Source organism: Pholis gunnellus (assembly GCF_910591455.1).
Source record: "Pholis gunnellus genome assembly, chromosome: 12".
NCBI classification, from domain to species: domain Eukaryota; kingdom Metazoa; phylum Chordata; class Actinopteri; order Perciformes; family Pholidae; genus Pholis; species Pholis gunnellus.
In genome coordinates this window covers 24,392,226-24,417,317 of record NC_136539.1, presented here as the reverse complement: position 1 = coordinate 24,417,317, position 25,092 = coordinate 24,392,226, and the positions used below count along the sequence as shown (strand labels likewise).

At 50.3% G+C, this 25,092-nt stretch overlaps 1 protein-coding gene across 1 annotated transcript in view; it reads left to right on the top strand.

Annotated features, from left to right (window-relative positions):
* Nucleotides 1-25,023, top strand: part of ttn.2 (titin, tandem duplicate 2) — a 202,061-nt gene extending 177,038 nt beyond the window's left edge. Inside the window, exons 220-249 of the mRNA XM_079170044.1 lie at nt 61-1,827; nt 2,089-2,382; nt 2,475-2,762; nt 2,865-3,164; nt 3,262-3,596; nt 3,882-5,613; nt 5,757-6,059; nt 6,223-6,534; nt 7,455-7,745; nt 7,830-8,129; nt 8,459-8,600; nt 8,696-8,859; nt 9,013-9,315; nt 9,764-10,045; nt 10,174-10,767; nt 10,853-11,143; nt 11,280-11,579; nt 11,695-11,997; nt 12,088-12,390; nt 12,526-12,794; nt 12,893-13,208; nt 13,381-13,686; nt 13,831-14,130; nt 14,416-14,991; nt 15,253-15,558; nt 15,674-16,056; nt 16,159-16,369; nt 16,495-22,800; nt 22,886-23,176; nt 23,677-25,023. Of these exons, the coding sequence (XP_079026170.1) occupies nt 61-1,827; nt 2,089-2,382; nt 2,475-2,762; nt 2,865-3,164; nt 3,262-3,596; nt 3,882-5,613; nt 5,757-6,059; nt 6,223-6,534; nt 7,455-7,745; nt 7,830-8,129; nt 8,459-8,600; nt 8,696-8,859; nt 9,013-9,315; nt 9,764-10,045; nt 10,174-10,767; nt 10,853-11,143; nt 11,280-11,579; nt 11,695-11,997; nt 12,088-12,390; nt 12,526-12,794; nt 12,893-13,208; nt 13,381-13,686; nt 13,831-14,130; nt 14,416-14,991; nt 15,253-15,558; nt 15,674-16,056; nt 16,159-16,369; nt 16,495-22,800; nt 22,886-23,176; nt 23,677-23,969 (18,161 nt within the window). The 3' untranslated portion in view covers nt 23,970-25,023. The remainder of the gene's footprint in view (nt 1-60; nt 1,828-2,088; nt 2,383-2,474; nt 2,763-2,864; nt 3,165-3,261; nt 3,597-3,881; nt 5,614-5,756; nt 6,060-6,222; nt 6,535-7,454; nt 7,746-7,829; nt 8,130-8,458; nt 8,601-8,695; nt 8,860-9,012; nt 9,316-9,763; nt 10,046-10,173; nt 10,768-10,852; nt 11,144-11,279; nt 11,580-11,694; nt 11,998-12,087; nt 12,391-12,525; nt 12,795-12,892; nt 13,209-13,380; nt 13,687-13,830; nt 14,131-14,415; nt 14,992-15,252; nt 15,559-15,673; nt 16,057-16,158; nt 16,370-16,494; nt 22,801-22,885; nt 23,177-23,676) is intronic.
* The last annotated feature ends 69 nt before the right edge of the window (nt 25,024-25,092 follow it).

Genomic DNA, 25,092 nt, shown 5'->3' with positions numbered 1-25,092 from the left:
CGTATAATTATGTCATTATTGATAAAACTAATTCATGCTCTGTACATTTCTCTCCAACAGAGGAGGCTGATTTGGACTTGGACGTCCCCATGAAGACCCAGTACACAGCCAGGGCCGGCCGTGACGTGGTAGTGTTTATCCCCCTGAAGGGACGCCCCGCCCCCAATGTCACATGGCGCCGCAACGACCGCAACATTGCTGCTGACAACCGCTACACAATCACCAGCACTGAGCGAGCCACCACACTCCTCATCTCCAAGGTCACCCGCGATGACCGCGGCAAGTACCTGCTGGAGATTGAGAATGGCGTGGGGGAACCCAAGATAATCACCGTTTCCCTGAAGGTTCTGGACAGTCCAGCCACCTGCCAGAGACTGATGGTCAAGAACGTGACGAGAGGAAAGCTGACCCTCAGCTGGGAGGCGCCTCTCATTGAAGGCGGGTCCCCTGTCACTCATTACATTGTGGAGAAAAAGGCCTCCACCATGAAGGCTTACCAGGTGATCAATGCCGAGTGTGCCAACACATCTTACAAGGTGTCAGACCTGGAGGAGGACATAGCTTACTTCTTCCGTGTGTCTGCTGAAAATGAGTACGGCGTGGGCGACACCTGCGAAACCACTGAGCCTGTGAGAGCCACGGAGACACCTGGAGCTGTGAAGAACCTGGTGATGGCGGACTCTACAAAGACCTCTGTTACCCTGCAGTGGACTAGACCTGACCACGATGGCGGCAGCCACATCAGCGAATACATCATTGAGAAGAGAACCAGGGAAGAGGCCACCTGGACTTTGGGAGCGACATGCAAGCGCTTGAACTGTGAGGTGACGGGACTCAAGGAGAACGCTGTCATGGACTTCAGAGTGTTTGCCAAGAATGAGAAGGGCAACAGTGACTTCTCCATGATTACTGATATCACAGTGATGGACTTCATCATTCAACCCGAAGCCAGTCTCCGTGACTATCCCAATGGGGAGCTTGCTGTTCGTATTGGTCAGAACATCCACATTGAGTTGCCCTTCAAGGGTAAACCAAGACCTGCAATCAGCTGGCTAAAGGATAACTTGCCTCTGAAGGAATGTGATAAGACTCGCTTCAGGACTACTGACAACAAGACCGCAGTCACAGTTAGAGGAGTGAAGAAGGAGCATGCCGGCCAGTACACCTTGGTTCTGGACAACAGAGTCATAAAGAACTACTTTGACATTAATGTGACCACTCTGGGACCCCCATCAGTGCCCGTCGGACCCATCCGCTTCGATGAGATTAAAGCTCAGAGTATCATCATTGCCTGGGATGAGCCGAAGGAGGACGGAGGTGGTGAGATCACCTGCTACAGCGTGGAGAAACGTGAGACTTCTCATGCCAACTGGAAAATGGTCTGCTCCAGTGTTGTCAGGGGCACCTTCAAGATTCCCAACCTGGTAAAGGGAACTCAGTACCAGTTCAGAGTCCGTGCAGAGAACAAATATGGAGTTAGTGAATCACTCACCTCCTCAGAAATTGTTGCCGAACACCAGTACAAACCTCCAGGGCCAGCAGGAAAGCCAGTTTCCTTCAACGTCACCTGTGATGGTATGACCATCAGGTGGGAGGCCCCAGGCTTCGACGGAGGATCCCCCATTCTGGGCTATCATGTTGAAAAGAAGGACAGGAACAGCCTCTTGTGGCAGAAGGTGAACTCCACCATCATCTCCAACAAGGAGTACAGGATCATTGGTCTCATAGAGGGCTTGGAGTACTCCTTCCGAGTCTACGCTGAGAACAATGCCGGACTCAGCCCTGTTAGTGAACAGAGCAAACATGCGCTCGCTATCGCCCCTGTTGGTAAGTACATGCTAAAGACTACATCTTTCTGTGTTTAGGAATAGCTTTTTATTTCAGGAAGCAGTCCAACATTTTTTGGAAATCCTCTTTATTTCGATAAGAAGATGGATATCAGTTTATCCGTCACAGAAATAGGTCCAGGGCGTGTTTAGGCTCGCAAACACTCACATTTGTTTCAAAGTTTATCAAGATCCTGTTTGCTTCTGTATTACTTCAGGATTCAGCAATATGGATAACTTGGTTCTTTGTCTTCTTAATTAGATCCACCTGGTAACCCTCAATGCATCGATGTAACCAGAGACTCAGTCACCCTGCAGTGGGGCATCCCCAAGAAGGATGGTGGCAGCAAAATTGTTGGCTACAGTGTGGAGAGGCGCCAAGGGAGAGGCAAATGGCTGCGATGCAACTTCACTGATATCTGCGAGACCCAGTTCACTGTGACTGGTCTGTCCGCTGGAGACAGATTTGAGTTTAGAGTCATCGCCAGGAATGCTGTGGGCACAGTCAGTCCACCATCGAACTCCTCTGGATACGTCATGACCAAGGATGAGAGCAGTAAGTACTTTAAAATTAAAAAACGGTTTATGGAAAATGATCATAAATGGTAGGTTTCTCACATCATTTGTTCGTTCTCTTTGCATCTCCAGTTACTCCTGAGATCGAGTGGTCTCCAGGCCAGGTGGTCACCCTGAAGGCTGGTGAGAACATTAATCTCAGCTGCAGCATCACCGGACGTCCCGTCCCCCAGGTTATCTGGTATAAGGATGGCAAAGAGATTGACAAGAGGACCATGTATGACATCGAGATTACCACCGGCATTGGCACCAGCAGTCTTTTTGTTCGTGATGCTGACAGGAACCACCGTGGCATCTACACCATAGAGGCCAAGAACAGCTCGGGAGCCAGGAAAGCTGAGGCCAACGTCAGAGTACAAGGTTGGTAAACACTGCTGATGTTTCAATATCTGCCATTGTATGACACAAACCTACTCGTGAACACATTTAGAAGTAACTCCTCTACCTTCTGTTTCCCTTCAGACACCCCCGGACCCGTTGATGGTCCCATCCGTTTCACCGGTATCACGGCTGAGAAATGCACCGTGTGGTGGAACCCGCCAGAAAACGACGGCTGTACTAGCATTACCCACTACATGGTGGAGAAGAGGGAGACGTCCAGGATCTCCTGGGCCTTGGTCACTTCCAAATGCGAAGCCTGCTCTTACAATGCTGCCAACCTCATCAAGGGCAATGAATACCAGTTCAGAATCTCTGCTGTCAACAAGTTTGGCGTTGGCAAACCACTGGACTCTGATCCCATCATCGCACAGATGCAATACAGTGAGTGAAGTCATGTTGACAAAAAGAGAAACAAACTGCCTTTCCATTCAAAACTTGACTTCTTTAAATTTGACATGTGTTCTGCTCTTCTCCTCAGCTGTGCCCGATGCCCCTGGTACCCCAGATTCCACCCATGTGACTGGAAACAGCATCACCACGTGCTGGACCAGGCCAAGGTCCGATGGAGGTAATGAGATCAAACACTACATCCTGGAGAGGAGAGAGAAGAAGAGCCTGCGCTGGGTGAAGGTCTCCTCCAAGAGGCCCATCACTGAGCTAAGACACCGCGTCCTCAACCTCAATGAGGGCAACGAGTACGAGTTCCGCGTCATGGCTGAAAATGGTGCTGGAATCGGACCGGCCAGCAGTACTTCCAGGCTCTTCAAATGCAAGGAACCAACCAGTGCTCCCAGTGCCCCCACATTAATAAAGGTAGGGTTGCAGGAACACTGCATGTAAATGTAAGAGAAGAGACATTCATGTAAAGGCGTTGAGGTCAATCTCACAATAATCAAATGCCAAATACATATATATTGTCAGATATATATCAGTTATTAGAAATGTATTTTGAGTCATCAATATTACTATGAAATCAAACATTTGTTTCTATTTTAGTACATAAGAAACCTCAAAATAACTTTAATGTAGAAAACCAGAATGTTGAGGAAAAATCTACCAAGAAAAATGTGTTTTAAAACTATTCTCTTTTCTTTTCAGGTCACTGACTCCACCAAGACCTCTGTCACCGTGGAGTGGACCAAGCCAGTCTTTGATGGTGGTTTGGAAATCATTGGCTACAACATTGACATGTGCAAGGCCAGTCTGGAGGAGTGGCACAGAGTCAACAACCAGCTTTGCATCGACACCAGATACACTTCTAAGGGACTGGTGCCTGGAGAGTTCTACAAGTTCAGGGTCAGTGCTGTGAACGGATCCGGAGAGGGCGACGCCTCAGTGCTGGCAAGCGCTGTTCAGGCTCTGGACAGACTTACATCTCCTGAGATCGAACTCGACGCCAACTTCAAGCAGACTCACATCGTGAAGAACGGCGGCATTGTTACCCTTCAAGTTGCCTTCCAAGGCAAACCAGCTCCTCTCGCCACCTGGTCCAAGATAGATGGTGAGCTGCCTGTCATGGGCGATATCAACACCACAGATTCCTCCTCTGCTCTAACCATCGAGGGTTGCACGAGGGATGAAGCGGGCAAATACGTCCTGTCTCTGGAGAACAACAGTGGGCGCAAGTCCATCACGTTCACTGTCAAAGTGCTGGACACGCCTGGACCTCCGGGAGCTATCTCCTTCAAAGACGTTATCCGTGGAGCCTTGACTGTTATGTGGGACGCCCCCACCAATGACGGCGGAGCCCGAATCCATCACTACATTGTTGACAGGCGCGAGGCCAGCCGTCTTGCCTGGCAGGAAGTCAGCACCAAGTGCTCTCGCCAGATGATTAGGGTAACTGGTCTGGATATTGGTGTGCCGTATGTGTTCAGGGTGATTGCTGTGAACCAGTATGGCCAGGGAGAACCTCACGAGATGACTGAGCCCATCATTGCCACAGAGGAACCCGCACCACCCAAAAGACTGGATGTCGTCGACACCACCAACTCCACAGCCTCCCTGGTGTGGCTGAAGCCCGAGCATGACGGAGGCAGCCGCATCAGAGGCTACGTCGTTGAATTCAGAGCTATAGACACTAACCGCTGGCTTGTTGGTGGAGAGACCAAATCCCGGAAGATGCTGTTGGAGGGTCTGATTCACAACACAGAGTATGACTTCAGAGTCAAGGCCAAGAATGATGCTGGAATCAGCGAGCCTCAGGGCACCTTCAGCTCTGTGGTCATTAAAGAGCAATGCATCGAACCAACCGCTGACCTCAGCAGCATCACCAACCAGCTCATCACCTGCAAGACCTCCAACACCTTCACAATCGACATCCCCATCAGCGGCAGGCCGGCACCAAAGGTCACCTGGAAGCTGGAGGAGATGAAGCTCAAGGAGACTGACAGAGTCTTGATCAAAACCACAAAGGAGAGCACCACTTTGGTGGTGAAGGACAGCAAGAGGAGCGACAGCGGCAAGTACTACCTGACCCTGGAGAACGTTGCTGGTGTGAAGACGTTCACAGTGACCGTGTCTGTTGTTGGCCGAACAACTCCACCCACGGGCCCTGTGGAGATCTCCGGAGTCACCTCGGAGTCCTGCAACCTGGCCTGGTCCGAGCCAGCTGACGACGGCGGCAGTGACATCACCAACTACATCGTGGAGAAACGAGAGTCCGGCTGTGCCTCTTGGCAAGTAGTGAACTCCAGTGTACAGAGAACCACCATCAAAGTGACTCACCTTACCAAGTACATGGAGTACACCTTCAGAGTCTGCGCTGAGAACAAGTTTGGAGTCAGCAAGTCCACCGAGTCTGCTGCTGTTGTGATTGAGCATCCATTTGGTGAGTTCTGTTCAACAGTTATACAAAATATAAATGCATGTCCTGTTTTAATACATATACAATGCATGCCAAAGATTACATTTACAAATGTATTTAAAGTGTAAGATTCCCTCTTGTCACTCACTTCCACTTCTTTTCCACAGTTGCTCCGAGTCCTCCAACTCGTCCAGATGTGGTCTCTGTGTCCGCCAACGCCATCAGCATCAAATGGGACTTGCCGTATGACGACGGTGGCAGCAAGGTGTCGGGCTACTGGATCGAGAAGAAGGAGAGGAACACGATCCTGTGGGTGAGGGAGAACAAGCTGCCCTGCGTGGAGTGCCAGTACAAGGTGTCCAGCCTGATCGAGGGCCTGGAGTACCAGTTCAGGGTGTACGCCATGAACATCTCCGGATTCAGCAAGGCCAGCGAGGCCTCCAGACCCGTGGTGGCGCTCAATCCTGTTGGTGAGGGAAACATTCATGTCTTAAATACGTGAACTAATGACTGTTTTCACATGATTAGTGATTAGTCATCATGTTGTTTAGCAACTTGTTCCGCTAAAACAGTTCAATCTGTTCATAAAGAGCTTAAGGAAGCCTGAGTTAGAGTTTTTAAATGCCCCCTCAGATCCTCCCGGTAGACCCGAGGTGACAGACATCACCCGGTCCTCCGTGTCCTTGTGCTGGACCGTGCCGCTCAACGACGGCGGCAGCAGGATCGTCGGTTACGTGGTGGAGAGGAAGGTGCACAGCACGGACGAGTGGGACGACAACCGCTGGCTCAAGTGCAACTACACCACCATCAGTGAGAACTACTTCACCGTCACCAACCTGGGAGAGGGAGAGACCTTCGAGTACCGCGTCATCGCCAAGAATGCCGCCGGCGTCCAAAGTGCACCCACAGAGATCGTCGGACCGGTCACATGCAAGGATGAGTTCTGTAAGTTAAAGAGTCAATACAAGTATTCATATTCATTATCAGTTTCATCATTTAGGCTTCTGCTCCTCGTATGTGACACATGAAGTATAATCTATAGATTAACCCTTAAAGCACGTTTCCTTTAAACCATCGCCAAAACTACAACTATCACAACAAGAAGCTGGAAAAATAAACGTCATTATTGTCAGACTTTCATCTTTAATGTCTTAAATGTCTAATAAAGACCAACAGTCATGTGACAACAAATCAGAGACACTTTGACTGAACTTCAGGAAGTGAACACAGAGAGGAGAGGAGACAGGAGAGAGGACAGAGGAGAGGAGAGGAGAGGAGAGGAGAGGAGAGGAGGGGAGAGGAGAGGAGAGGAGAGGAGAGGAGAGGAGGGGAGAGGAGAGGAGAGGAGAGGAGAGGAGAGGAGAGGAGAGGAGAGGAGAGGAGAGGAGAGGAGGACAGAGGAGAGGAGAGGAGAGGAGGGGAGAGGAGAGGAGAGGAGAGAGGAGAGGAGAGGAGAGGACAGAGGAGAGGAGAGGAGAGGAGAGAGGAGAGAGGAGAGAGGAGAGGAGAGGCGAGGAGAGGAGAGAGGAGAGGAGAGGAGAGGAGAGAGGAGAGGAGAGGAGAGGACAGAGGAGAGGAGAGGAGAGGAGAGAGGAGAGAGGAGAGAGGAGAGGAGAGGCGAGGAGAGGAGAGAGGAGAGGAGAGGAGAGGAGAGGAGAGGAGAGGAGAGGAGAGGAGAGGAGAGGAGCAAAAAACACCCTGAAACTGCTTGAAGTTCAGAGTGTTGATGAATCTGAATAGAATATTTGATAAAAATGACGAAGAACAAAGATCATTTTTTGCGTTTGCTATTAATTACACTGTAGCATCTTTACAACAATAACATATTGATAATATCAAATCTAACCTTCTCTTCTTTACCGCAGCTCCTCCGAGAGCAGAGCTGGACAGTAAGCTGGTGGGTGAGACCATCACGGTCAGAGCCGGCTCAGACCTGGTCCTGGACGGCGCCGTGGGCGGTAAACCGGAGCCCACGGTCTACTGGTCCAAGGGCGACAAGATTCTGGAGCTCGGTGAGAAATACTCGCTGACCTACACCGCCACCAGAGCCATGGCCGTCGTCAAGAACTGCGACAGATATGACACGGGCAGATACGTCCTGACCGTCAAGAACACCAGCGGAATCAAGACCGCCGTCGTCAGCGTCAAAGTTCTGGGTGAGCGGCGGAGAAACGACACGAGTTCAGCTGTAAAATCCTAACAAAGCATTTTAGTAGAGTAACCGTTTCTGTCTTCTTCAGACACTCCTGGAACTCCGGCCGATAAGATCGCCATCAGCAGAGTGACGGAGGAGAAGTGCACGGTGTCCTGGAAGATCCCTCTGGAGGACGGCGGAGACATCGTCACCCATTACATCGTGGAGCGCCGCGAGACCAGCCGGCTCAACTGGGTCATCATGGAGACCGAGTGCAAGACGCTGTCGTGTGTCAGCTCCAGGCTGATCAAGAGCAACGAGTACGTCTTCAGAGTCAGAGGAGTCAACAAGTTTGGCCCCGGAGTTCCTCTGGAGTCCGAACCCGTCATCGCCAGGAACGCCTACAGTGAGACTTTAACAATTCTACCTGAGAAAGTCATGATTTTGGGGCATACAGTGGACATGTTTTTTCTTGTTAAATTTGATATTTTTATCTTGAAATTTTGAGATTGCTAAATGTAGTTACAGATGAAGAAATATTTACTGTAATATCCAGCAAAAGTTTAGATTATATTTGATTATTGGGAGTCAAAAAGGACATTTTTCTTACGTATTAATGCCACAACACATGATATGTGCACAATAATGTCCTCTTCCACTGTAGAATTAGGCCTCATGTAACAGGATGTCGATCTGTTCCCGTGACTCTGACCTTTCCCACCTGATCTTCCTCAGCCTTCACGTCCCAGCCGGGCACTCCGGAGGCCACAGCGGTGGGCAAGGAGCACGTCGTCATCGAGTGGCTGAAGCCCGAGAGCGACGGAGGCAGCGAGATCAAAACCTACCTGGTGGACAAACGAGAGACGAGCAGCACCAGGTAGGAACGACGTCTGAAGAACCTAAAGGACAGAATGTCTTTCCTCAGCGTCTCTCTCTTTCTCATGGTATCTTTACGTTTCTTCTCTGGACCAGGTGGACTCGTGTGAATAAGACTTACACCATCTACGATACCCGTCTGAAGATCACGGGCCTGCTGGAGGGAAGCGAGTACCAGTTCAGGGTGACGGCCGTCAACGCTGCCGGAGACAGTCAGCCGAGCGACGCCTCGCCGTACATCCTCTGCAAAGATCCCACATGTAAGATTCCATATCTTCAATCTTTAAAAAAGGTGCAAAAGGTCTATTTCAAATGTTTGTGGGGATCCCAAAAATAGATTTTTGCATTTGATGGAATTATGTCGGAACAAGTAGATATAAAACATATTCGTATTCGTCCCCTTCTCCTCCCAGATACCCCAGCTCCTCCATCAACGCCTCGTATCACCGACACGACCAAGCACAGCATCAGCATGACCTGGACCAGGCCCATGTACGACGGCGGCTCGGACGTCAGCGGCTACGTGGTGGAGATCCTGGAGGAGGGCACCGAGCAGTGGTACCGCGCCACCGCCAAAGCCCTCAAGACCAACGAGTACGTGGCCGCCGGCCTGGCGTCCAACAAGAAGTACAGATTCAGAGTCGCTGCCATCAACAGCAAAGGCACCGGCGAGTTCAGTGAGCCCAGCGCTGAGGTGGAGCCACTGGAGAAGATCGGTGAGTTACGTCAGAAATATAGTTCAGTAATTACACACCGCTGAAGATGTGACACAGTTATCGTGGCAGAAGTTGGAGAAAGTAATTTTATTTTAATCATATTGAGGCAAGGAAGAAAAAAACATTATTTTCTGTTTATTCTGTGAAATGAGGTGAAACTAACACAAACATACTACAGATATTGTGTGTTAGCAAGTTGTGTAGAATAAAACTCACCTGGAAGAAAACAAAACTTCTTTGAGTCCCTTTTAGAACATGAGGTCGTGGTGCACGTCAGCCTCTAGTGGCACAGGATTCACACTTTAATGCATGTTCAGCATGTTTTTGGTAAAATTGTGTTTTCCAAACAGGGGTTTCCCATCTTCAGCCCTTTATCAGTGTCCTTTTTCAACTTGTTACGTGGCAATTTGCCTCATTATTGAACTTCCTGTTATCCACCCGCTCTCAGAAATGCCGGACCTGGAGCTGGCCGACGACCTGAAGAAGACGGTGTGTCTGCGCGCCGGAGGAACTATGCGGCTGGTTGTGTTTGTCTCCGGCCGGCCGGCACCAGTGGTGGCCTGGAGGAAGACGGGCGTGGAGCTGCAGAGCCGCGGCTACATTGAGAACACCACCAGCTTCACCGCTCTGACGGTGGAGAAGATCAACCGCTACGACTCCGGAAAATATGTTGTGGAGGCAGAGAACCCGTCTGGCAAGAAGACCGCCACCATCCTGGTTAAAGTCTACGGTAAGTCATCCCAAGTCTCCTCAGATACCAAATATTACAGTGAAAATGTGTAAAGACAAAAGAAAAGGTACACAACGTTTGCACTGTTTGCAAAGGTAAAAACACACGAATATCTTCTCTTCCTGCAGACACTCCTGGTCCTCCAAGTGCTGTGAACGTGAAGGACTACACCAAGGAGTCGGTTGTGATCACCTGGGACGTCCCGAGCATCGACGGCGGCGCTCACGTCAGTAACTACATCATAGAGAAGCGTGACGCCAACATGAAGTCATACAAGACCGTCACCACTGAATGTAGGAAGACCCTGTTCAGGATCACCGGTCTGGAGCAGGGAGTACACTACTTCTTCAGAGTCCTGCCCGAGAACATCTACGGCGTCGGGGAGCCCTGTGAGACGTCCGAGGCCGTGCTGCTGTGCGAGGTACCATCAGTGCCTCAGGACCTCCAGGTTGTGGACGTCACCAAGTCCTCCGTCACGCTGCACTGGCTGAAGCCGCTGCACGACGGCAGAAGCAGGCTGACGAGTTTCATCATAGAAGGCTGCAAGGTGGGAACGGACAGGTGGAGCGTCATGGCAACAGTCAAGGCCTCAGTGTCCCAGCACACCATCCAGTCTCTGACCGAGAACGACCAGTACCTCTTCAGGGTGCGAGCCACCAACAGCAGGGGAGCCGGCGAGTCGATGGACACCGTCACTCCTGTCGTCATCCAGGATATCAAGGGTGAGAAAGACATCGCAACGAATCACACAAACTCCACAGAAATCATTCACATATAACTAACATAGAATCTTTCTGTGTATTCCAGTGATGCCCCAGATCGACATGACCAGCATCCCGCAGAAGATCGTCCACGTGCACCACGGCAAACCCATCGACCTCAACATCCCCATCAAGGCCAGACCGCTGCCGGTCTGCTCCTGGTCCTTCGGCGGCGTTCAACTGAAGGACAGCCTGGAGCGCATCAAGATCGACAGCAACGGAAAATACACCCACCTCTTCATCCGCGACGCCACCATCAACGACACGGGACACTACTCGCTGGAGGTGAAGAACGCTGTCGGAATGGCAACTGAGGTCATCAAGGTCATCATTCTCGGTAAGGAGACAACTGAGAAGTTGTGCCTGTTGAAGAACAGTTTTATCGATTGAGCCCTGAAATGTTGTAACCATACAGATGATTTACTGAATCAAGTCAAAGTAAAACGTTACGCTGTCTTCCTGTGTCCGTCCAGACAAACCAGGCGTCCCAGTCGGTCCGGTGAAGATCGAGGAGAATGACGGCGTGTCGGTGACGGTCAGCTGGGAACCTCCAGAGAAAGACGGCGGTGCCAGCGTCAGCGGCTACGTGGTGGAGCAGCGCGACGCCCACCGGCCAGGCTGGTTCACCGTCTCAGAGTCGGTGACCCGACCCTGCTACAAGTTCGCCAGACTTACCGAGGGAACCGAGTACGTGTTCCGCGTTGCCGCCATGAATCGCTTCGGCGTTGGCGGCTTCCTGCAGTCTGAGGTGGTGGAGTGCAAGAGTGCTAAGAGTGAGTTATATTTCCACCATAAGTGTACTTTTTCTGTCCTCTATGGGCTCCAACAGTTCAGAGGTTCAGTGAATCCCTTTTATTCATTTGTGCCCACCTGTTCTTTCCCGTGTAGCCGTCCCCGGACCTCCAAGCTGTCCAGAGGTGATTGATGTCACCCACGAGGGCATGACCCTGACCTGGCAACCACCCGAGAACGACGGCGGCTCAACCATCGCCGGCTACATCATCGACCGTAAGGAGGCGCACTCTGACAGGTGGATGAAGATCAACAAGAACCCCGTCACCATGACCAGGTACCGCTCTTCTGGCCTGAAAGAGGGCCTGGAGTACGAGTACCGTATCACCGCCATCAATTCCAGAGGAGCTGGCAAACCCAGCGAGAGCTCAGACGTCCACGTTGCCATGGATCCCATCGGTACGTGTTATTGCCGATCTTCTGTAATGTCATTATGTCACCAGTGTGGAGTCAGCATATTTATCTAAAGTCACCGTATTCTTTGAACAGAGCCTCCAGGTCGTCCAGTTCAGCCCACCGTCACCGACACCACCAGGACCTCCGTCACTCTGGCCTGGCAGCCGCCCGAAGAAGAGGGCGGTTCTGTCATCACCGGTTACTTCATCGAGATGCAGAAGGTGGACCAGGTGGAATGGACACTGTGCAACACCACAACCACCAAGATGTGCGAGTACACGCTCACCCACATGCCCCAGGGCGCCGAGTACAAGTTCAGGGTCATCGCCTGCAACGCCGGTGGTTCTGGAGAGCCGGCTGATGTTCCTGGAGTGGTTAAAGTCCAGGAGATGCTCGGTAAACATCCATAAATTACAGTTTCATTTTACAGTCAAATACCTGTCACACTTTTACTTCGTTTTAAATGATTTAACATTTTTGTCTTTTAATCTGTAATTTAACTAACAAAAATGGAATCTGTGTCTTCCTCAGGTCATCCCGACTACGAGCTCGATGAAAGATACGCGGAGGGCTACGTGGTGCGGCAGGGCGGAGTCGTCCACCTGTCAGTGCCCATCAAGGGTAAACCCATCCCGATATGCAAGTGGACCAAGGACGGGCGGGACATCTCCCACCGGGCCATGATCGCCACCCATGATGACATCACCGAACTGGTCATCAAAGAGGCGCACAAAGACGACACCGGCACCTACGACCTGGTGCTGGAGAACAAATGTGGCAGGAAGGCCGTTTACATCAAGGTGAGCTGTTCATCGTGCAGATAAATGTGCTTCAGTAACAGAAGTGACATTAAAATAAATGTATTTGGAGCTTAATTTTCTGCATATCTCTACTCCAGGTGAAGGTGATCGGTCGCCCGGACATCCCAGAAGGCCCTCTGGAGTTTGATGACATTCAGGCCAGATCGGTCCGGGTCAGCTGGAGGCCACCGTCAGATGATGGCGGCTCCGACATTCTGGGATACATCGTGGAAAGGCGAGAGGTACCCAAGGTTGCCTGGTGTACCGTAGACTCCCGGGTAACTGAGACCTCTCTGGTGGTGAAGGGCCTGAAGGAGAACGTGCAGTACCACTTCAAGATTTCTGCCGAGAACCAGATCGGCATCAGCAGATCTCTCAAGTCTGAGGAGGCTGTTACACCCAAAACACCACTTTGTGAGTTTTGTTTCGTGATTATTCTGAATGTGCGATCCCTCGTAGCATTGAGTACGTTAATAGACCGTGTTCTGATTAGAAATACACATTGAACACAATATATATCTGTACTTCTGATGTCAATAGCTGTTGTTGTAAATATTGATTGCGCAACAACTTACTTCACCTCCAGGCCCACCAGAGCCTCCCAGCAACCCACCAGAGATCATGGAAGTGACCAAGACCACGGTGTCTCTGTCCTGGGCCCGACCCCGGGACGATGGAGGCTCCCGCGTCACAGGATACTACGTGGAAAGGAGAGAGGTGTCGACGGAGAAGTGGGTCCGACACAACAAGACCCACATCACCACCACCATGTACAACGTCACCGGTCTGATCCCCGATGCAGAGTATATGTTCAGAGTGGTGGCTCAGAACGACATTGGGCACAGCGAGCCTGGTCCTGCTTCAGAGTCCGTGGTCTGCAAAGATCCATTTGGTGAGTTAACATTACGTGATGCCTATTTCTGCATGAATAACCTAATAAGTAGTTTAAGTAGAGGAGGCTTTGAAAAACACAGCAGTCTTGCTTTGAACAATACTCCGCCTGAGTATTAATCTCCTCCTGTCTGTCTCCTTATAGACAAACCTAGCCAACCAGGAGAGATCGACATCATCTCCATCACCAAAGACTGCATCACCATCCACTGGCTCAGGCCGGAGCATGACGGCGGGAAGGAGATTCTGGGCTACTGGATTGAGTTCAGGCAGGCGGGAGAAAGTGCCTGGAAGAAATGCAACAAGGAGCGCTCCAAAGATCGTCAGTTCACCATGGGCGGTCTGATGGAGGCCACCGAGTATGAGTTCAGAATCTTCGCTGAGAACGTGACTGGACGCAGCCGGCCTCGCCGCACGCCCATGGGCATCAAGACCAAACTGAGCGGTGAGCTGGTGCACAATTCAGAGGCGTTTATGTGATACGTCTTTAACATGTATTTATGTTGGTTAAATCAAAATCTCGCAGCCACTTTGTGATGCGACCTGCGTCTTACAAAGTTAAACAAGACATCATGTGTTGTTGAATGTTGTGTTTTTTGTGCATGTCATCATAATGTATATACAGCAGGTACTGAGCTAGCAGCATCACGATTGCAAGAATGTTTACAGCAAAATGTAAAAAGCTGATCAAATCTAGATTCACATCAAACCTTTGCTGATGTTTCTGCAGTTGGTGAGGCTCCAGCTTTGAAGGACGAGATCGAGGACGTAACCACCAAGCTTGGTGAGTCCGGCACTCTCACCTGTGGCATCATTGGCAGACCTCTGCCTGAGATCAGATGGTACCGCTACGGCAAGGAACTGATCCAGAGCCGCAAGTATAAGATGAGCTCAGATGGCCGTAACCACTCTCTCAGCATCCTGACGGACGAGCAGGAAGACGAGGGCAGCTACTCCTGCAGGGCCGTCAACGAAGCCGGAGAGGTCGAGACCAGTGGTAAGCTGCGACTGCAGGCGGCGCCCCAGTTCCACCCCGGCTTCCCTCTGAAAGAGAAGTATTTTGCCGGGGCCGGCACCAGCCTTCGCCTCCATGTCGTCTACATTGGACGTCCTATCCCCAAGATCATGTGGTTCTACGACAAGAAGCCTCTGAACGCATCCGAGAATGTTATTTTTGAAAACACTGAAAGCTACTCCCACCTGGTGGTGAGGAACGTCCAGAGGAAGACCAACGCCGGCCGCTACAAGGTGCAGCTTAGCAACGCGTACGGAACCGTCGACACTGTGCTCCGCGTTGAAATCCAAGGTAACACCAGACTTCTGAGAACAGGAAATAGTACAAAACTAAGAAAGTTTAAATATTAAAGAATATAGCCTCTAGTGAAGACATCTGTATTATCTTTAAATCTCAAATGAAAGTCAATAAGAAGACCATTTACCAAGTCAGATTGACTCGACATGTCATTCTAATTTCTTAATTCTAAAATATTCTTTGTCAAACATATCAATTAAAAATAACTCTTACTAGACCCATGTATATGAATAAAAACAACCTTTCTTTCTCCAGATAAACCAAGCATCCCTGAGGGCCCTATTGTTGTTGACGCCCTGCTGAAGAGCTCAATTGTCATCAGCTGGAAGGCTCCAAAGGACGACGGCGGCTCCATGATCACCAACTACATTGTGGAGAAACGTGAGGCCAAAGAAGGCGAGCAGTGGCACCTGGTGTCCTCCTCCGTTTCTGGCACCAACTGTCGTGTCCCCAACCTGATAGAGAGCGCCGGCTACTACTTCAGAGTCTCTGCCAAGAACCAATACGGAGTCAGTGAGTCTCTGGAGATCCCGTCGGTGGTCATCGTTAAAAGTCCATTTGGTAAGTCCAAACATATTTTGCCAGCTTTGGCTTCTGTGGCTACATTGCAGAGAGGCGGGACTAACTTCACAGGTATGTATGAGCACTGCAGTAACATTCCCGGTTTATTTCTCAGAAAAACCTGGCATACCACAGCAACCCTTCATCATCAGCTCCACCAAGGACTCATGTGTGGTCTGCTGGAAGCCTCCAAGCAGCGACGGTGGAGCTAAAATCTCCAGCTACTACTTGGAGAAACGTGAGAAGAAGCAGAACAAGTGGATGTCAGTAACCAGCAAGAAGATGGTGGAGAGCAGTTTCGAGGTCACAGGCTTGATTGAGGGCTTTGAGTATGAGTTCCGCGTCAAGTGTGAGAACTTGGGCGGTGAAAGCGACTGGAGTGAGATCTCAGCGGCGATCATCCCCAAGTCCGACCAGTCTCCTCGTGCTCCCGCGTTCAGGGAGGAGATCAGGGACATGACCGCCAAATACCAAGCCAATGCCACCTTTGTCACCAAGGTACTTTATTTTAACTACATTTCATTTTACTTTCAAGAAGTCAAATGCTGTGTCAACATTTAGACGGGTATACTTTAACTTTGTTATTTTTCCCATGACCAGGTGGTGGGATATCCCAAACCTGTGGTGAAATGGTACCGCAGTGGAAAAGAGATAGAGGCAGATGGAACCAAGATTAAAGCCCAGGAGTTCAAGGGAGGCTACTACCAGCTGGTCATCACTGCCGCTGATGAGGCCGATGCCACAGTTTACCAAGTCAGAGCAACCAACTCCTCAGGATCCATCTCTACAACAGCCAACCTGGAGGTGGAAGGTAATGACATCATTTTGGTATTGCAAAATATTGTTCATGTTTTCTAGAATCCATTATCTTGCATCCTCTGCGAGTGTACTTCCTTAAATTGAATACATCTTAATAAATATTTATTTTAATTCCAGTTCCTGCTAAGATCCACCTGCCGAAGGAGCTCCAGGGAATGGGAGCAGTCCAGTCTGTCCGTGGTGATAACATCACCATCAAGATCCCCATCTCTGGCAAGCCTGAGCCAGCAATCACTTGGCAGAGGGGTCAGGAGATCCTCTCCAACTCTGCTTATCACCAAGTCATCACCACCAGGTCGTTCACCTCCCTGGTGTTCCTGAAGGGAATGGAGAGGAAGGATACTGGCTACTACGCTATAACAGCAAAGAACAGGTTCGGAACGGACAAGCAAACCATTGAGGTGAACGTGGCTGACATACCTGATGCTCCAAAGGGTCTGGTCGTCAGCGACATTGCTCGGGACTCCATCACCTTGACCTGGAAGCCACCTGCCAATGATGGTGGAAGCGACATCATTAACTACATTGTGGAGAAGTGTCCCACCACTAGTGACAGGTGGATCTGTGCTGGACAGACCGCTGACTGTAGCATTACCATCATCAACATATTCGGAAAGACCAAGTACCAGTTCCGCGTCATCGCCGAAAACCAGTTTGGCCGGAGCTCTCCTTCTCAGCCGACAGAGCCCATCACCACAAAGGAAGACAAGTCTGTGATTCGGAACTATGACGAGGAAGTGGACGAAACCAGAGAGGTCACCAAGGAAGAGGCTCTGTTCTACAAGGTGAAGGAGTTGTCCTCCAAGTACGTCATCTCTGAGGAACTTTCTCGCTGCCAGTTTGGAGTGGTCCACCGCTGCACAGAGATTGCCACAAAGAAGACCTTCATGGCCAAGTTTATCAAGGTCAAAGGAACTGACCGTGAGTTGGTTCTCAGAGAAATTGAAGCCCTCAACGCAGCAAGGCACATGAATATCATCTACCTGCATGAATACTTTGAAAGCATGGAGGAGATCATCCTGATCTTTGAATTCATGTCTGGAGTTGACATCTTCGAGCGCCTTGGCAGCAGCAACTTCGAGCTTACGGAGCAGGAGATTGTCCACTACCTGAGACAAGTCTGCTCTGCCCTCAAGTTCATGCATAGCCACAACTTCGGCCACTTTGATATCCGCCCAGACAACATTGTCTACACCACAAGGAGAAGCACCACCATAAAGATCATTGAGATGGGCCAGGCTAGGCTACTGGTGCCAGGAGAAAACGTCAGAATGCCGTTCTCAGCTCCGGAATACTGTGCCCCTGAGATCCACCGTCATGACATGGTCACGACAGCCACTGATATGTGGTCTGTTGGTGTAATGGCCTACGTTTTGCTCAGTGGCCTGAATCCGTTTGGGGCAGAGTCCACTACTCAGATGATTGAGAACATCTCCAACTGTGAATACATATTTGACAGTGAAGCATTTAAGGACATCAGCCTGGAGGCTATGGACTTTATCGACAGACTTCTGGTCAAAGACAGGAAGCTCCGTATGACAGCCCATGAGGCTCTGCAGCACCCATGGCTCAAGATGAAGATTGAGAATGTCAGCAACAAGGTCATTAGGACATTGAAACACAGAAGGTACTACCAGTCTCTGGTAAAGAGGACAGATACCATTGTATCTGCAGCTCGTGTTGCCTATGGTGGCGCCTTCAAGAACCAGAGAGGATTGGCAGTGGGTAAAGTGAAGATTGGAACTGAGTACCATGGCCTTCGCACTGGCCCAGTCATGCATGGCTCCGCTGAAGAAGGCGGCCACGTCAGATTCACTTGTAGCATCACCAACTACGACAAGAATACTCAGGTGTCATGGTACCACAGTAACCGCCAGCTACACGCAAGTGCCAAGTATGAAATTACTTACATTAATGGTTTTGCCAGCATCTATGTCAAGGACATTGAAGCGAGTGATGATGGTGTGTACAGATGCAAGGTGGTGAGTGATGATGGAGAGGACAGTGCTTACGGAGAGCTCTTTGTTGAGACAGTGAGGAGCATCAAAGAGTACTATATCAGCCGCTCCATCAAGAAGCTGAGGAGGAGAGTTGACAGGACTAAACTCCTGCAGAGGCCGCCAGAGTTTACTTTGCCTCTCTACAATCGCTCTGCCTACATTGGCGACGAGGTGCGCTTCGGTGTCACTATCACTGTGCACCCGGAGCCTCACGTAACATGGCTAAAGAATGGGGAGAGAATCGAGCCAGGTGACGATGACAGGAAGTACACGTTCACCAGTGATACGGGTCTGTACCAGCTGATGATCCACAACCTGAGTTTGGACGATGATGCAGAATACACTGTCATGGCCCACAACAAGTTTGGAGAAGACAGCTGCCAGGCCCGTCTCACTGTGACACCTCATCCTGTAACTCAGGAAACTATGAGGCCGATGTTCAAACGTCTGCTGGCTAATGTTGATTGCGTCGAGGGATACAGCGTCCGCTTCGAGCTCAGAGTCTCAGGAAGCCCGACTCCTACTCTGAAATGGCAGAAGGACGGCCATCCCCTAGAGTTCGGTTCCAAGGTTGTTGTCATACAGGAGGACGTTGACTACCACGTCTTGCACATCAGAGATACTCTACTCGAGGACGCCGGTGTGTACAAGGTTACCGCAAGCAACTCTGCTGGCTCTGCAAGCTGCCAGGCTACACTGAAGGTAGACCGCCTTACCTACACCAGGAGAGAGTACAAGAGCGAGGAGGAGAAATACATACACGTACAGAAACAAATTGAAAAGACTAACAAGATGGCTCTGCAAATTGTTGCCACCGAGGAGCACGTACCTTTCAACCCCACAGCCCAGAATGCACTCAAATTCGCTGCAGAGATGTACAAGCCTGCAGTAAGCACCAAGCACGTTGAGGGTGAGTTTGACATCTCGGTAGAGAAGTCAGAGACCAAGAAGCTGGAGGAGGAGAGGAGGATCTTCATGCCTTATGAGATCCCTGAGCCTCTGGTCCATGATCGCAGAAATCTGGATGAGGACAAAGCCATCAAACAGTTTGTGCCTCTCTCTGACATGAAGTGGTACAGAAAAATTAGGGACCAGTATGAGGTTTCAGAGAAGATGGAGAGGATTGTGCAGAAGAGGCAGAGACGTATTCGCCTGTCCAGGTGGGAGCAGTTCTATGTCATGCCCCTCCCTAGAATCACCGACCAGTACAGGCCAAGATGGCGTATTCCAAAACTCACTCTGGATGATTTGGAGACTGTCAGGCCCGCCCGCTGTACACTTTATACTGAATCCGAGGTCTCCTTCAGATCCAGAAGGAGATCTCTGGGAGACATTAGTGATGAGGAGCTGCTGATGCCTGTGGATGACAGGCACCTTTCCGTGAGGAGAACCGAGGAGGAGAAAATGATGCTGGAGGACGAACTGGAGCTGGGCTTTTCTGCCTCTCCCACCCGCAGTCCTGTCCGCATGGAGCGGCGTGCCATGGAACTTGAAGAGAGCAGGCAGGAGGTGAGGTACGAGGCTGTCGAGGTCGCTGAAACAAAGAAGAAACGCACCGTTTCTCAGTTCACGAGGAGGAGAAGGTCACTTTCTCCCACGTACATCGAGCTCATGCGTCCAGTCTCAGAGCTGATCAGACCGTCACGTTCCAGGCCGCCCGTGGAAGTAGAGGGCGAGGTCGTGTTGAGGAGGTCGCCCACCCCTGAGAGGACCCGTCCTCGCTCTCCCAGCCCCATCAGGTCCGTCGAGAGGTCGTCCCGCTCCTCCTCCAGGTTCGAGCGGTCCGCCCGCTTTGACATCATGTCCCGCTATGAGGCCAAAAAGGCTGCCCTGAAGTCCGAGAGGAAATATCAGGTGGTTAGCCAGACACCTTTCAGCCTGGACCATATGCCCCGTGTGACCGTCAGGATGCGCTCTCATCGCATACCGATTGGCCAAGACACTAAATTCACCCTGAACATGCAAAGCAAGCCAGTGGCCGAGGTCAAGTGGCTCCACAATGGAACTGCAATCACTGAAAGCAGTGAGAAATACGTCTTCACTAACATGAGCGGTGTTCTGTCCATCACTATTCTGGACTGCCAGGAGGAAGACAGTGGCACATACCGCTGTGTGTGCTCCAACTCCAAGGGAGAAGCTTCCGACTACGCCACCCTCGATGTGTCAGGTGGCGGCTACACCACCTTCTCCTCTCGCCGCAGGGACGAGGATGTTCCCAAAGGATATGTCCCTGAAGTCACTCGAATCGACCACTATCACACCACCCACTTCAAAGCTGGCTATGCTTCCGAGTCCCACCTTCAGGTGGCGGAGAGCACGTCTAAGCTCACAGAGACACATGAGGTTTCGACCCGTGAAAGATATGCCGCCTCCTCTGAGAGGTACTCCTCTGCTGAGAGGTACGCCTCTGCTGAGAGGTACGCCTCTGCTGAGAGGTACGCCTCTGCTGAGAGGTATGATTCATCCATCAAGTATGCCTCTGCTGAATACCTGTCATCTGATTCCTCCTACTCATCGGAAAAGTTTTCTCTGACCGGGAAACGCACCTTGTCTGAAGCTAAAGTGAAGTCGTCTTCTGCTGCTGCTATATCTGAGGAAGTTGCTGTCCACACGGTGAAGCCTTCTCTTCCTGCCAAAATCCTCACTAAGCCCCAGTCTGTGACGGTTGCAGAGGGAGAGACAGCCAGATTCTCCTGTGATATCGATGGGGAGCCTGCACCAACTGTGACATGGATGTACGAGAGCAGAACCATCGTCTCATCTCACCGCATCCAGGTCACCACCACTCAGTACAAGTCCAGCCTGGAGATCTCTTCCGTGACAGTCTCCGATGAGGGCAGTTACACGGTGGTGGTAGAGAACTCAGCAGGCAGACAGGAGGCTCACTTCACCTTGACCATCCGCAGACCGGCTCCCAAAGAGGAGGTCAAAGCTGTAAAGTCACCCACTTCCAGTGTGAAGTCACCAGAGCCTTCAGTCACTTCACGGGCTCCCTCCGTAGCTTCCCCGGTCCCGAGCATCAAGTCGCCTGAGCCTTCAATCAAATCACCAGCTCCAAGTGTGAAGTCTCCTGAACCAAGCGTAACTTCTCCTACTCCAAGTGTGAAGTCGCCAACGCCGAGTGTGACTTCGCCAGTGCCGAGTATAAAGTCGCCAACGCCAAGTGTAAAATCTCCTGAACCTGAGGGAGTTAAGTCACCACAGGGTATAAAATCTCCTGAACCCAGACACAAGTCAACACCACCAGCCAAGTCTCCGGAGAGAGTGAAGTCACCTGAACCTGCAGGAATCAAATCACCATATGGAGTCAAATCTCCAGAACCTGCAGGAATCAAATCACCAGTAGGAGTCAAATCTCCAGAACCTGCAGGAATCAAATCACCATATGGAGTCAAATCTCCAGAACCTGCAGGAATCAAATCACCAGTAGGAGTCAAATCTCCAGAACCTGCAGGAATCAAATCACCAGTAGGAGTCAAATCTCCAGAACCTGCAGGAATCAAATCACCAGTAGGAGTCAAATCTCCAGAACCTGCAGGAATCAAATCACCATATGGAGTCAAATCTCCAGAACCTGCAGGAATCAAATCACCAGTAGGAGTCAAATCTCCAGAACCTGCAGGAATCAAATCACCATATGGAGTCAAATCTCCAGAACCTGCAGGAATCAAATCACCAGTAAGAGTCAAATCTCCAGAACCTGCAGGGATCAAATCACCATATGGAGTCAAATCTCCAGAACCTGCAGGAATCAAATCACCAGTAGGAGTCAAATCTCCAGAACCTGCAGGGATCAAATCACCATATGGAGTCAAATCTCCAGAACCTGCAGGAATCAAATCCCCAGTAAGAGTCAAATCTCCAGAACCTGCAGGGATCAAATCACCATATGGAGTCAAATCTCCAGAACCTGCAGGAATCAAATCACCAAGAGGAATCAAGTCACCAGAACCTTCAGGCATTAAATCACCGAGGGCCTTGAAGTCCCCTGAGCCCGAAGGAATCAAATCACCTCCGAGGGTGAAGTCTCCTCCTCCCGTCATGTCCCCCAAGAGGGTTGTGTCTCCACCCACCGTCAAATCCCCGATCCCGAAACCTCCCAAGGTCCTGAGTCAGCTTAGGGCCGAGGCCAGCGAGGGCTCGGTGAGGATGTCCTGTGTCTGTGAGAGCAGCGTCAGGGAGGTGGTGTGGTACGTGAACGGGAGGAGGCTCTCACAGAGTAGCCGCTTTGAGGCGCACTACTCCGAGGGCTCCTGCAGCCTTCTAATCCACGACCTGGCAGACAGCGATCAGGGAGAGTACACCTGTGAGATGACATCAGAGGGAGGAGTCTCCAAAACCTCCTTCTCCTTCAGCGGACAGGTGTTCCAGTCCATGCGAATGAAGATCACAGCCTACCGAGAGCAGCAACTGGCACTTAAAGGTGAGCACCGGCCTCAAGTACCCGAGCAGATTTAGTCCCAATGTCAAATCCTGAAGGTTAACGTATTTACTGTTTCCATCCGTAGCGTCAGGATCAATGGCGATGAGTCACAAGGAGTCTTCTTCATCCATGAGCTCGTCCATGATGATGAAGAAGGAAATGCACGTGATGGAGGAGTCGTCCTCCTTCTCCTCCTCCTCCGCCCAGCACGCCATGATGTCCTCCATGATGGAGTCCAGCTCCATCAGTAGCATGGCAGCTGAGATGAAGCTTGAGACCATGTCCATGTCCAGCATGTCCTCCATGGCGTCTGAGACGTACGCCATGAGCTCCGGCAGCTCCTCCCACGTGGAGGGATCCTCGTTCAGAGCAATCGGTAAGATCGGGAATGAAATCTGTTAAATAGTTGTTCTTATGTGGTCTTTTAAAAGTAGCTTAGTCATTTCCACTTTAATATTCAGAGGCAACAAAAAGGCACTTCTTTGTTAACTGAATAGCTACAAACCATAAACTTCCAATGCAAAACAAACCCAAGTTAATTTAGCAGCACTACGTGTTTTTACTAGCCGGATTTAATAAATCTAAATGCTCTTCTGCATTCCTTATTCTCTGTTGTCAAATGCTGTGGCCATTAGGGATCCCCCCCCCCCCCCCCAAACCCGGTTCTAAACAGGAACCGGTGCCGCCTGGTTAATACAAGAATAACAAATCAATGTTGATCTTTTTTTCTCACAATATAATCAAAAAGAACCGATAAGGAACTGAACCGATAAGCAGTCTTGATAAGGTCCTAACGATCCCCATCCCCCTAGTGGCCTCTTAAATCTTATTTTAAACACTCCGTGTGCACTGATCTACATGCACTGTGGTCTCCAGGTTCTGCTCCCAGGATCGAGGCTCTGCCAGAGGACATCAGCATCGAGCCGGGCAAAGTCCTGACCGTCACCTGCGCCTTTTCCGGCGATGCCAAACACATCCAGTGGTCCCGCAGCGGCAGAACCATCGAGGTGACGGCCGGCGGACGCTTCCACATCGATACCTCGGAAGACCTGACAACCCTCATCATCACCGGGGTGAAGGAGGAAGACGCCGGGACTTACACCCTGAAGCTGTCCAACGACCTCGGATCCGACACGGCGACTGTTCACATTAGCATTCGATCAGCGTAGAAACGAAAACAAAACTAATATCCAAACTTCCCCTTTTCCCTACTTTCATGCCTTTTTATTTATTAATCGAGCGAAATAATCTACGTGACAAAGATCTGGATTTCTGTTCTTGTAAATATGAACTATTTTTGTACCAATCTTGACATTAATTTATGCCAAACTAGACTCAGAGTCTAACGTTGTTATAAAATGTGCCATATTGGATAACTATGACTTAGGACTTTTGATCCATTTTTCTGTGACACATGTACATAATGTATATAGCCGAATTTAACGGTTATGGGAAATGTATGCATTGTTATTTATGACAATAATATGAACTGAAACTAAAATGAAACTAAAAATGTTTAAACAGGAGAAAGTTCCACGAGGAACGAATACCCTGTTATTAAACGGAGAAACTAAACTTTGTGCCTCAACATTACGTTGAAGTCTAAAGATCGCCTCAACAGGTAGAGAGGCTCCCTGTTGATGTTCACTCAATCGGAGACAGAACTTCGACGGCACCGCGGTGCTGTCGCTTTGTAACACGAGCGTGAGATCCCGAGTGCTGTTTGCATATACCCTCATGTAAGCAGGACGACCGGACCTCACGCTTTGACTGATTATGTCGTACCGCCATTTCAATGACACGCTCACAGTGCGAGCGGCCTGCACTCCCTGAGCACAAGTGTTTCTTTTGTTTTTGTTTTTTGTGCTCTGCTTCTGGCAAACCGACCTGCTCGCTCGGGCTCTTCAGTCGCACCATCGACCCGGCAAATCACGGGAAAAATAAGAGTCCGTCCTTGTTTTGCTCGTTTTGCAGAAGCAGAGCTGTCTCTCGGAGGTCTGCAGAGTGTTTGTGTGTTTAGATTTTAGGAGTCAGTCAAGCTGGGCGCCGCCAGGCAGCCGAAAACCAACCAACCAACCACGACTAAACGAGGACGGAGTGACGTGGCGGTGTCGCGTGGTGCTCAGCACTTTGCTTTGACTGAAGTTAGAGTTGTTAGCGTTTCGCAGCCTCCTTGAGTTTTTCTCCAATTATTGATTTAATAAAGCATGATTATCAGCACTACACGTCGTCTCTGCTGTGGTTTTTGTTTGTGTTCATTTTTTTGTGCTTCTATTTTATTTGGAAAATATG